The 13861-nt window shown below is 42.9% G+C and overlaps 1 protein-coding gene across 2 annotated transcripts in view; it reads right to left on the reverse strand.

Annotated features, from left to right (window-relative positions):
* Positions 1–944: 944 nt before the first annotated feature.
* The window catches only part of usp32 (ubiquitin specific peptidase 32), a 68439-nt gene continuing 55522 nt past the window's right edge, over positions 945–13861 (reverse strand). For both annotated transcript variants that reach the window (XM_078284184.1, XM_071922161.2), the window contains exons 27-34: positions 13191–13375; positions 12419–12505; positions 12131–12251; positions 10086–10277; positions 8212–8437; positions 6104–6537; positions 5659–5751; positions 945–5288 (exon numbers count right to left, since the gene is read on the reverse strand). In XM_078284184.1, the coding sequence (XP_078140310.1) occupies positions 5115–5288; positions 5659–5751; positions 6104–6537; positions 8212–8437; positions 10086–10277; positions 12131–12251; positions 12419–12505; positions 13191–13375 (1512 nt within the window). In that variant the 3' untranslated portion in view covers positions 945–5114. The remainder of the gene's footprint in view (positions 5289–5658; positions 5752–6103; positions 6538–8211; positions 8438–10085; positions 10278–12130; positions 12252–12418; positions 12506–13190; positions 13376–13861) is intronic.

The raw sequence follows: 13861 nt of genomic DNA on the forward strand, positions 1-13861 counted from the left end.
CCTCTAACCTGTCAGTATTGTCTGAAGGAGGGGCGTCGATTGCTTGTCGACCACAATACAGGGAGAGGAAATGAACAGAAGCACACAGCGGTTTACTAAACCTTCATCTGAGCTGCAGGACGCGCTGAAATACAATCTGCCTGACACTCACCCATGGGTGTCAACTAGCTAAACCATAAGATGTGGCAAAGTCCCTGTATCTGAATCCAGGAGGGACGAGCAGTGCATCTTGGAATTTGAAGAGTCTTCAGTGAAACCCAAGTTAGAAAACATCTAGTGTTGGATCTAGGGACGTAGTGGGGCTCCAACCTTTTTAGGCCGACACAAATCTTTAAGACCGGAAGTGAGTGGTATACATCATAGCAAGTGTTGTCAGATTGATGCAAGTTATTTGAAGAGAAGGTATCTCAAGGGGAAAAGGGCATAAATTTATGTTTTACTGACAATATAACAGAGTTTTACCCTCCTTTATCTTTACCACTACATCACTTGTTGGATCATTTCATTGACGTTTGCTAGACTTTTGGTCAATGACAATTGACCAAGAGTCTAGCTTGCTGTAGGATCCTGATGGACAGTCAGGGATCCACCAACAGAAAGGGGTTATGGTACCAATTCCCTAACACTTTGCCAACTAAATCAGCCATGGTTAATCTCTATATTTGTGGTAGAAGTGTTGGAGTGACTATAATGCGGCAGACGATGTGTTAAGAATAGGAGGTGAGGTAGAAAAGCCCCTTTCTATCGTGCGTAGGATAGAAAAGTGTTTCTGTTTCGGTAACAGTGTTTACTTCAGGGAAGTTGCTGCAGAGACCCTGTGGTTTCCTCTCCTATATGCAAGGCCGACTTACAGCCGTCTAAGAAAAAGCAGTAAGTAACAAGTTAAAACACAAAATCAGTGGCACTTACACAAGACGCGAATGAAAACAGATTTCAGCGTGTCGTGACTTCATTTTCCTCTGCAGAATTTAATTTGTTGCTTGGGTATTTGTTACAGATCAACGGTATCACTCCATATACAACTACAAGTACAGTATTTTGTACAGTTCATATTCAAATACATAGTTTTAATTGGCTTATTTACAAAACACTTTTTATGTACATTTTTTTTTTCATGTCAGTGCAATGTCACTTTCTTTCAACAACACCTTTACAAAAAGAAAAAGTTCTTTAAATTAACATGTCTCGTTCAGATCCAATGGAAATTAACTTAAATAAAAAGAGGCTACAGACAAGGACAGACAGTTCAGTAGTAGATTGCACTGCCTGCCAACACTCCAAACCATTCTTTCAGAGAGGGAAGGAGGGTTAACAAATTAGCCCTGTGAGTGACAGGATTCAAATGATCAGTGTTTGCAGTGGAGCTGAAGCCCAAATTCCGTTTTAATACCGCTCAGTTCAGTTGGGTGTAAAATATTGGTTTCCTGAATTGAGGAAATTGTGCTGAAATTAACCCCCGACTTGTTGTGTTTTTGCGAATGCAGAAGAGCTACAGATGTGGTAAGCTTTGCAGCACACAAGCAGTAGTTACAGGGCACATTCACTGTAAAATAATAATAATAATAAAAAAAAAAAAAAACATGTTTGACAGCTATTGCACCTTAAAATTAAGCAAACATAAATTGGTTTCTCAAGAGACAAATCCTTAATAAAATTTTCCCTTTGAGCCGCGTGACGCGTTTTTCAGCCTCGGACACAAAATCGACAGCGGGACATCATCTATAGTTTGGTGGAAGGGGGAAAAAAAATGGGCAAGAAAACATAAATAGCACTCAGTTATACATTTCCATTTGTTCAACAAATGTATTTGAGAAAAGGAAAATAAAGTTTCATTCAACGAGAGAGACATTTATCCAAGTACATCCATCATGAGAAGCACCCTCTCCACATAAATACAGCAGCTAAAACATTAGAAAGGATCCGGGGACGAGTACACAGAACATTATCTCGTGATTTCGAAAGCTGGAGTTCAGCTTCCAGAGGAAAATGTCTATTAAGACAAAATCAATAAATCCATGGGAGCCACTGGCCGTCTGCTGTCTGACCGATGTCTGTTCACAGTGATGAGACTGAGCTCTACTCAAGAGCTTTTACAGATGCTACTACAAACCAGACACTGGAGTCGAAGGATTCAACACGGGTTTGTTCCATTTCAACCTAAGCAGTCAAATGAACGAGCCAAACCACCTGATAAAAAGGGAGGGATGAGAACCGGAAAGAATGTAAAGATCTGAAATGAAACCAAAGTTTAGACTTGGCACCCAGAAAACAAAAAAAAAAGAATATATCTAGTGTTGGAACCTTCCAGAAACACCAGGACAGAGATGTGGCCTATTTAGCAGGGTGCAGTCTTGAAACCCAAAACGAAAAGATTGCAATTACAATAGCATTATCTTTATTTTGCTAATTTGGACTACTGGAATACTTGGAAATGATATTTTCACAGCTAATTTAAAACAATGGAGTCAGTGAATATTTCTGACTCCTGTGAAGTCTGTCAAGCAGTATGGCTGGAGCTGGGACTTAAGTGTATGTCAGTTGGAAAGCTAACATGAGATGTTGAAGAATAAGTACAAATATGTCCTATATTTCAGGTGAACTGACTGAGGTTTCTACACACTAAACATGGATGCCTGCAATCTGTGAAGGACTTTGGCTTTGACCATGGGTGTCTACCAACTCAACATGGACGCAGAAAATCAGAGAAGCAGGCGTACACACTGAACTATTTGGCCAGCGGCTTGGCTACAGTTACAAAACACAATACTTTAAGGAATACACCGTTTTTGTGAGATTGGCCTGTTGGTCACCTTAGCTGTTTAGTGATGAGAGCATAGACACCAAAATTGGCTCCTGCGCTCCACGCTAACACTTTAGCATACACTATGTTGAGTGATAGTAGGTCCATGCTAACACTTTAGCATACACTATGTTGAGTGATAGTAGGTCCATACTAACATTTTAGCATACATTATGTTGAGTGATAGTAGGCTCCATGCTAACACTTTAGCATACACTATTTGGAGTGATAGTAGGTCCATGCTAACATTTTAGCATACGCTATGTTGAGTGATAGTAGGTCCATGCTAACATTTTAGCATACGCTATGTTGAGTGATAGTAGGTCCATGCTAGCACTTTAGCATAAACTACGTTGAGTGATAGTGGGGTCCATGCTAACACTTTAGCATACACTATGTTAAGTGATAGTAGACCACTAGTGTCAACCAAACTAAGAAGACTGACTTTTTAGTTAAGTTGTTAGTGGTTTTCATTGTATGGCCAGTAGACTCATAAATGTAAAAATTGAAATGTCTTTAACGCAATATCATTGATGTAGCTGGGTTTATTTTTGGAACCATTTCAAGTGAGTAACCCCTCAATTCTGGACACACATACTCTTTGTTATTAAACTGAATTTTTTACCTCTCAAATATGTATGATTTTACATCACTTGCCTTTTGAAATAATGCTAGCCACCTACAGTCACTCAATATAGTGTATGCTAACGTGTTAGCATGGAGCCTACTATCACTCAACATAGTGTATGCTAAAGTGTTAGCATTAAGTACTGGAACCAAAGATCTACCGGGGATACATGGATGATTTTGGTGTCTATGTTTTCATCACTTAACAGCTAAGTTGACCAATGAGACAATCTCCCAAAAACTTGGTGTTTTCCTTTAAACTTCATGTGCACTTGTTCTGCCCTGCGCCTTGACAGTAACTTGAATAGTTGAGAAATCCAACAGGTGAAAGGTAGCTGTGCTAACGGCATGTTATCAAATGTCATTCTTGCGACAGCGCTATGACAACGATAAGCTTGCACTGATGCCTTTGGGTGTGGCATTATGAGAGCTAAATATCCAAACTAAAGTCCTGACGAGTGGTTCCATTTTCTTACAATATAAACTATGGATCTGGAAGCAGTAGTGATGGGAACATCCTTAAATAAACCAAGCGTGCCTTGAAAAAAAAATAAAAAAATCACAACAATAAAAATAAATCTTTTTAAAATAATGCATATGCAGAATGAAAAAAAAGAAAAATGTTATGTATTCAACATATACTGTATATTATTCTTAAAGCGTCTCTTTGAAAACCATTCACTATGGCACCCGTCCGGAACAAAACCCAGATTCATACTCAAGCTCTTGAGTTTCAAAATGACTTCAAATTTGATCAATAAGTTAAGTCAACATTGCACAAATCACCATATTTGGCAGTTGCGGGATGAAACACATTTTGGCAAAAAAGGGCCAAATTGATGTTGGTAACCTCAGGACTTGTGTGGATTGGTTCGTCCAAGAAGGGAGAGGGATGTCTTTTGAAATGTGTGTACCATGTACCTCAAAAGGAAGCATGTTAATTGTTATTAATACTGTCACAGACTTTTAGGGATACAGTTGGCCAATAGACTGCAGATGTCGATGAGGTAGCACATGATTTTTTTTTTTCTTTCCTAGTGACACTAGCGCTACTGAGGAGCACAAATAAAACCTTTGGAGAACCATTTTTAAAAGCTCATTACAGTATCCAATATATTATCTCTATACTAGATACCAAATTTCAACATCGTGTCGATTTGTGGACATACTTTGACGGCTGAAAGTATGATACCAACACATAGGATCTTTAACTCTTCTATTCATTCAGACATCAACAAGTGATAAATGCACAACAAGGAAGCAACATCAGTTCATGTGTTGGCCATACTGACATACATTCAGAGATGCGTTAGTATGCAAGTATATGTTACATTTATTTCATGGCGTGGGCTGCCTTGTTCACAGGAACGAAGGGGGGGTTTTGTTTCGTTGGGCTCGGCAAAGTGCGCCAGTTTAGTGCTTCCACTGGGGCTCAATTGTTCTCTTCGCAAAACCTTGCACAGATCCTTGTTTTCAACCACTCGAGTGTAGAAAGTGCTGCGACGCATCCCTAAACAAAAGAGACCATTGTCCGATTGCATTTCAACCGGCGTTCTAGTGATTTGCGAGTTTGTGATTATTCATCAAAATGTTCTGGCGCTTTCTCGGCATACACTGGCCAAAGAAGCGAGAGGGAATCTGGACCAGAGACCAGGTATAGTGCTGGGCAACGGAAGACGATGTGCAATCACTGGAGGACACAGTATTTTTTGTAGTCAGATTCAAAGTCTTCGTCCATGCTACTGGTGTCGGCCATCTTCTTGCCATCGGTCTTTGGCAGAAACTGGGAGTAATTGACTCCCTGCTGCTCGTAGAAGAGGATGTAGGCCGAGTCGGTGTCGATCTCTTCAGAGTGCAATTCCTGGGGAGCAAGACCACAAGGGTGTTTTGTCGGATATGTTCAAAGAACGTGAAGCGTGTTGTTACAATGTTTGTCTTGAAAGAGTAAAATCAAATCCAAGCTCAAACTGGAATCTTAAAAAGGAAAAATCTACCCTTGGCTTCTCTTACACCGTTCTCATCAATCTGTGATGTTCAATGCATTCCAGAAGTTATTTTACAAGTGTTGTAATTTACTCTTTTGGTGTATCCACTTTCCCTCAACTTGGCTTGTCTACAGTTACCGATTTCCTACCATAAGCTGTTTTTTTTTTAAACAGTGTTCAAGTGTTTTAGGGTGGATCTTTCCTTGAAGTCCTAAATTACAAGATGAAGTGACCCCGGTCTCTTACCTTGCAGCTGCTGTCATTGTAACAGTACCATTTCTCATTGGGGTTTTTGGCATAGGTCACATAGTGGCCTCCTCCCATGATTCCTGAATGGCACTGGGGAGATAAAAGAGGCTTCAGAACAGTGGCCAAGACCCAGACGATCCTGATACATTTCTATACATTTTTGTAGCAGGAGGTACTTTTGGATTTACTCCCAGTTTTTGGTTCTAGTGCAGGTTAGAGCAGTTCTGTTGAGCTAATGCATTAGGGAAAAGTAATTCTAAACATTGTTGCTTTATCTGCTTGTGTATTCTGTGGAAATTGTGCTAAATCTCAATCTACAAAGACAAAAGATAACATTTTTCAATTCAGCAGTATAATAAAAAGGATCCTATTTTTTCTGTGTGTACTTCTATATCGGAACCTAATATAAATGTAAATGGTCACTATGATGTGCGGTACTTACTGATATTGCATAGAGGTTGTACATGGCGTCCAGACAGACGTTGTCTCTGTGCTGTAGCAGTGAGGTGTCCGGGTCCATGCTGCTCTCTGTGCTGCAGTCCGAGCTCAGCCCGCTGCTGTCGCCGTTCATCAGGATCACATCACAGTGGCTGCTGGACGCCTCGGTGCCGGACAACGACTCGGTAGCGACCGCCTCTCCTGACGCGGGGAGGCCCCCCTCCGCGTCCGCCTGCGCCGCACCGTCCCTGGGCTCGGCCTCGGGGTTGGCGGCCCCCTCCAGGTTCTCCTTGCTGTTGGAGAGGCGGTGCCTGCTGCCCAGCTGGGGGAGGCGTAGCCGGCCCGGCCTGCGGCCCCCGGCGCCGGTCTTGGGGCTGCCGGAGGGGCTGCTGGTTCGGCTGAGGGAAGGCGCCGACTTCCTGCTCGAGGCAGGCGAGGCTGTTGGGAAACGACAGGGTTGAAGACACTTCCTGTTTAGCTGGGCAAGGAGCTACTCTGCTGTTTTAGAAGGTTACATGAAGTCGTGTTCATAAGGCATTATAAGGCATCATGAGTGCATAATGTGAATGTGGATGCTACTGAGAAGACACACATTTGCCCATATTTGCTGTTAATTCACATATCTGCTTTATTTGAACTTACTTCCCTCTCACTGTTACATACTGCATACATATTGATACGTTTATGTTTTTCCACCCATTTCATACTGCATATATGTCTTTTTTATATGTTATATGTTTGGGCAGTGGTGGCCTAAAGGTTAGAGAAGCGAGCTTGTGACCGGAAGGTCGTCGGTTCAATCCCCCGGACCGGCAGGATAAATCTGGGTGGGGAAAGTGAAAAAAGCAGCGCTTGCCCCTCCCTCATTACCACCACTGAGGTGCCCTTGAGCAAGGCCCTTAACCCCAACTGCTCCAGTGGAGCTGCTCAGTGGCCAGCAGATCAGACTGTGGTTGTACTGGTCAGCTTCCAGGTGTGAATGTGATCAGGGCGTTCCTGAAAAAGAGAGCATTGCTCTCAGTGAAACTCCCCTGAATAAATAAAGGTGAAAAAAAATAAAAATAAAAAAAAATTGCAATATTCTCATATTGTGTATAGCATATATTTATCTAGATTCATAGCATATATTTATCTAGATTCATAAACCCCCTAAATATAAATTTAGGGGGTTGAATACTAACAACGCAAAGGGCGAGACAAGGGGCATTTCTGGTGTTCTTGCATAGCAAAATGTTAAGTCCAAATTTTGCAATGTGACATTAACGCATGTTGCAAATTAATGTGTTTCAGGTAGAGGCCCTGCAAATACTGTTACAAACAAACAAGTGGGTGTTTCCGATGTGAAAATGGCAGAGGCACAGTCTGAGGAGACTCTGGCTGAAGGGCATTAGGGCATACAGTCATGCACCACATTACAGTGGTTCTTGTCATGGGTAACCAGGGGGCAATTTGATGAAGGAGACAAAGGAGTCAAACTTTGATGCTGACACACGACATTCCTCTACAGTAGCCATGTTAAATACCCTGATCGGGGTCACTCGCTCCAGACAAAGCGTCTTTGCATCCCCCTTGTGGATAAGTGGTTTATAACCTCAGACAGGCTCAAGGAGGCCAGCTGAAGTGCCTGCACTATCTAACCAGACAGCTTGGTAACTCGCATTAGGCCGTAATGAGATAGGAGGCTTCTTTCTCCTGCTCAAATGCAAAGTAGCTCAAAAGGGCACAAGGAGCGTTGCATCATCCTTGCTGCTATGCAACACACAGTTTGACAACTTACAAGGTGTCTAATTAGCGGGATAAGGTTGTTGAATTAAAAAAGGAGAAGAGAAAGTTAGAGATTGCTCTGCTTGCTCTTGAAGATGATGATGAAATGAAGCACAGACAGTTTTATCATCTCATCCAAGAGTTCCACCTAGCTGTTTCAAAGACTATTATCAGATTGATATCATGCGCGGTGCAGCTAAAGGTGACATGTTGAACTTGATGCTCGCCTGCCACAACCAAACCACTGAAAATAACGTGCCTTCTTTGATCTATGTGATCAAAGCCTTGGCGTATGCATACCTTGCATTAACTATGTGCCAGGCTTCAAACACAATCTGTGGCACTGACCTTTGGGGAGGTTGCAGAAGCCGGCGGGGGCAGAGATGGAGGACAGGTTGTCCTCTCCGACCCTCAGCAGGTCCTCCCCCTCACTGCGGGAGTGGAGGCAGTGCTGCTCCAGGTCTCTCGGAGCCAGGAAGGCGCTCGGGTCAAAGCTCTCCCGCGGAAACTTGACGATCTTCTGGGACTTGATCCAGCGGCCGTTCACGAACTGGAAGCGTTTCAGGTGGACAATCTGGAGAGCGGAACACACATCACACGTGCCGTGTTGTATGACATGTATAACATGACAGAATGCTGCTATACAACATAATGCTTTAATGCATTTATGCTGCTGTGAACTAAGGGTGCTCCGATCAGGATTTTTGGGACCGATCACCGATCACTGGAAGCAGTATCGGCCGATACCGATCACGGATCACGGGATCTATTTGAAGCCTTCTATTCATCGTGTAGCATTATTTATTTACTTAACTATTCTTAACAACATTGTATATTAAGTATTAAAATTAAGAGATGAGAAAGTATCATGAATTGACAACTGTTTATTGGCAGGCAACGCGCAACATATTCCACTCTCTCTCTTAGAGACACAACTTAAACCATAGCAGCCTATGCTTGGTTATTGGGAGCAGCTTAGATCTTAACAAATATAGCTTTCCTGTGGAATAAAATAAATAAAATTTTATAAAATAAAAATTAGAATAAAAGCTAAATGTGCACAACACACCAAGTTAGAACAATAAATTATATATAGACCTACTGAGGCAACAAAAATCAGTTCCAATAGACGGAAAACACAGGGCCTTTATCAATTTACTCCAACTTTAGAGACTATAAAAACTGCAACATAACAAAATATTTTTCAATATTAATCTGAATTGAGGGAGCAAACATTCAGAGTCAGAGTTAAAAAGTAAATATTAACGTTTTCAGTCCACTCAGTGGATACTGACCAGCACCTACAGTAGCCTATATACAGCTAATCTGCTAGTCTCGGAAACCCAGCTGTATTCCCAATAACGTTAATAACCTTTAGTTCTTCTTTTTGGGAATTCAGCCGGTTGTCTTCTTGGCATGGAAAAAAAAAATATCCCTCACGCCCGCGTGTGCAATGGGAGGCAAACAGACGGGTCCGGGGAGAGAGAGAGTGAGCGAGCGAGACAGAGCAAGAGAGAGAGCGAGAGAGAGAGAGAGTGAGCGAGACAGAGAGCGAGAGAGAGCGTGACACACACACAGAGAGAGAGAGAGAGAGAGAGAGAGAGAGAGAGAGAGAGAGAGAGAGAGAGAGAGAGAGACCGCACAAAGAGACTACTTCTGTTTGGATCTCTTCCCAACTCGTCTCTCCCTAACATTTTTGCAAATGTATTGTCTTTTTCAGACACCTGGTAGAACTGCCAGACTGGTGAAGCCATTTTAGCGGCGCATAGAGAAATTGTCTCGCGTGTTTTGCGTCATCTGATCGGCGCTTCTGATCGCCTTTATAGAGACCACCGATCAAACTATTTAGAACGAATATCGGCTGATAACGATCGGTGGCCGATCGATCGGAGCACCGTTACTGTGAACTATGTGCAGAGCTCTATACAAAGATCCCATGGCTCAAGATTTTTATTTACCGAAGGTTTTTCTGGGCAAAAATCATAATTATGCCAGTAATGACCCAGCTACATTAATGACATAACTTATAAAATCAATTCAGCACATCCCAGCCAAGAACTGCGTTGCTTTGTAGAACTTTGATTATATATTTGAAGCAAAATGTTTTAAAGCAACTTCGATTCACTACTGAAATGTGTGTCAAATGTGCTTCTTTTTCTGCTCCTCCAGACCAGATCAATCTATCAAAAGGGGATTTTTGCATGGCTGAGCGTCCCACTGACCAGTACGGGCGGCAGCCTCCAGAGGTCCAGCTTCTTGGTGGCCAGTCGGTGGGTCTTGCACTTGGAGCAGTAGTAGAGCTCATCCTCGCCCAGCTCCTCCTCGCTGGTGAAGGCCTTCAGGCAGCTGTCCAGACTGATGGGTTCGGCCTGGGCCCTGCGAGACTGCTCCACACTGCAGTGCTCCTCCACGATCTGGGGGGGAGACGGTGATGCATGCGTTCACATTTTTCCGCTTTGCTGCCAGCGTCAAATGAAAGGTGATGGGGAGCAGCCGAATGGCGGAGGGAAAGCAGCCACTTTGGAATCTGGCTGGCATCTTTTTAGGCAGAGCAAAGCGCTTTCTAAAGTTCAACTTTCTAGAGGAGACCACATGACGTTGACTTTTTTTAGTGAGTCAACCAATCACAGGGAAGAAGAGGCGGGGTTTCATGCTACATAAACAGCTGACAGTTTACGGTCAATGGAGAAACTAGCGGTAGAAAAGTTGGCAGTAGTTCTTACTCTGATGATGATTGTGTTGTGGAGTTTCTGCTAAGTGTTTGACAGTCGCACATCAGTACTGCTTGCGGCTGATCATTATAGGTGACTTGCTTTTTCAAAATTAACAGCACAAAATGCAGTTGAGGCAGCGCTTTTACAAGAGCGGAATAGTGTGTGCACACCATGTCAGTTAGGAAATACACAAAGGACATGTACTTATGTATGCAAGCATACACACCTTAGTGACATGTATGACCATAGCATAACATTTTCACCAATTAAGGAATGCTGCTATGTATCACTACCTCACTATCATCACTATCATGTTGCTGCAAACTGACAGTGGGCAGCAGAAACCAACTCACTAGTGACTCTATGTGGTCAAGCCCAGAGCTACAGGAGCTTTTGTTTTGCATATCTGCTTATCTAACTAAGTTCTTATCTCAAAGCTAACATAATACAACAAGGACCAACTCACACCACAGTCCACAGGTCATAAACCTGAATGTGTAGAACTGTGTGTTCTTGACTGTCCCAGCTATCTGTTAGTGATTGTGCATTCTGCTGGTCTCACTCTCACTTCTAACATATACAAGTAAAAGTGAGATGACCAAGATAAGGTAATTGTTTTTTACGTTCTACGTGTTTTTCAAGAGGTTATTTCGGTTGTCTACAATAATCAATTACAAGAGTGAAGGACAAAAAAGTCGAGGGGTGGCTAATGGCAGAGGTTGACTAATCATGGAGCCATGACACGGCAAAGGGAAATTTATCAAAGTGAACTGCTGCTTCAAACAGATAGCCGTTCCTTCCGCCCTTTTCTCTACGGCGATGTGACCGGCACATAAAGGTGAATGGTTGATGATTAACACAATTCAGCCTATGGAGAAGAGAGAACTCAGAGGGCCATGCAGGTGAAAAACTAATACTCATACTTATCTCAGACGTTCTGCTTAAAATCAAGTGGCTGCATACCAAACACTCATTATCCACTTCTTAAAATTAGTTTTAGGGAACCTAGCCCTGTGGGAACTCAATGTATTCTGCAGGTTTCACAAAGCCAAATTCAAGACTTTTTATGGCCTTTTTAGTGCAACCTTGAATTGAATTTAAGACCAATTTAAAAAACAAAATAAAGAAACAATGCTGGCAAAACCAACCTATTTCTGACTGAACATAGCGGACAAAAATTCTGAAAGCACAAAACAGCAATATAAGAAAAAAAACCAACAGGAAATTACATGTTAAGGGACATGAGGTCCAACTGTGTTTGGTAAAGCATTTAGGAGGCATAATGTACTACTAACCCCGTTCTGGATTAATCTTAGAGTGGACATGTAGCACAAAGACACCTGTCATTGTAATAACTGTATTCAAGACATTTTGATACTTATGTAAAGCCTTGAATTTAGATCATTTCTTTTTAGAGTTTTTAAGGACTTGCAGATGCCCTGCTAAAGTACAGTACAAATTAACTGTAGTTAGTACTTCTGTCATGTACAAGGCCTCGTTTTGAGCTTAGGAGAGTGTGTGTGTGTGTGTGTGTGTGTGTGTGTGTGTCTCACCCTCTCCTGGGAGGTCTGGTAGCGGAGGTGCAGGGCAGTGGGGTCCCAGTCCACAGCGATGTAGGCGTTCCCTACCGAGGCTCTGTCCTCTGTACACTCTATTGCACAACCGCGGCAGAACCTGAGAACCACAGACAGTTACACGTTCATATGAAGAAACGGCGACCCGTAGGTATCTCCACTCCCAGTTAAAACAAACAGGAGCACAAAACAACTCAAAACGTGACAACACGTGTGTCACAAACGTGACACACGTGACGTGTGTGTGTGTGTGACGTGATGTCTCACCTGTACCAGGGGCACCAGGCACATGAGTTGCCGTCCTTGCCCACCACCCGTAGCGTGAAGGGGTACTGGTAGCCCATGCTGTCATCACTGCAGGTTAACAGACCACAGAATACATCATCATCCAACACTGACCAATTACAACAAGTACAACTACAAGTATAGGCCAAAAACTCTGCGGCAGTCAGACAACAAAATGTGTGGCTGAGAATACAGCATGTACCAAAGGTCAGGTTTACATACACAAATTAGACTATTCGACAAAGGCAAATTAGCATGTTGACAGCTCCAAATGGCACTGAGATATACCTGCTTCAGTTTTGAAGACTTCAATATCCAGAAGTCATGTACGGTGATGTCAGAAAATTAAGGGTGCGTTCATACTACACGTTTGTAACGGTTTATTCAAACTCTGGAGTGTTTACTGCTTTAGTTCAGTTCATTTGGGCAAGTGAGAACAATGCGATGCTATAATTCAGGTGGACCCCTGTCAACTTTTCCACTATGGTTTGGACTCAAGACAATGAACTGTAGGTGTGACTGCACCCAGCTTTCTCTGGACGGAGCGCTCGCTTACTGTTATTTAGGAGACACTTTCGCATTTCGATCCTAAGTTTTGATTTGTCGCTTCCTATGTGCCGAGAAGATTTCCCACCAGTGTCCATACCATCACCCAAATGATAGCAATTTGGACAAACAGTGTGAATCTCTGGCATCTCAATTTTGTGTGCATGTCGGCTCGTAGGTTTGTGCGTGTTTGTGCGTGTGTGCTGACCAGTCCTGGGCGTGGTTGCTGGCCTCCTGCGGTGGCAGCGGGCTGGCCAGTCGGGACACTTGGATCCAGACGGCGTCGTACAGGTCCTTCTTACTGGTGTGGACAGTGCAGGGGACGATGAGCGGCATGCCGAACAGACTGGGCCGGTTCTTTTGGGACGACAGGAAGTACAGCTCCGTGCGCATCTGGAGGAGTGGGGATGGTTAGGGTTAGGACACGCACACACACACACACACACACACACACAACTCTGCCACCTACAGGTCCCACATACACACAGCGTTTGCGGCGCTCTCTACAGTGTTGATGGTGCTCCATGTCAGATTTTCTCATCCCCATTCTAATAATATATTGTAATTACTATAATTACTGTGAAATTAGTTGTGACTACTCAGTCTAATGCTAAAAATAACTTGGCTGTAGCCATAACAAACAACAGTCTCAATCATCTGCTTCATGCTTTTATTTGCAGTTTGCATGTCGTTGGGCTCAATTTCCTATAAAATTCCTCTTCCGGCTGACTGGTGACTTACACATGAAAAGTGGGTGGGACAAATAAATATACTACCATATGGCAACTCTGAGGAGTTATATAATGCAGCGGAAATTATTCAATATCATAAATAATTCAGCCATACATATTTAGAGAAAATCTTGGGGTGCATTAAAGT

This window comes from Centroberyx gerrardi, chromosome 6, assembly GCF_048128805.1.
Source record: "Centroberyx gerrardi isolate f3 chromosome 6, fCenGer3.hap1.cur.20231027, whole genome shotgun sequence".
NCBI lineage: Eukaryota > Metazoa > Chordata > Actinopteri > Beryciformes > Berycidae > Centroberyx > Centroberyx gerrardi.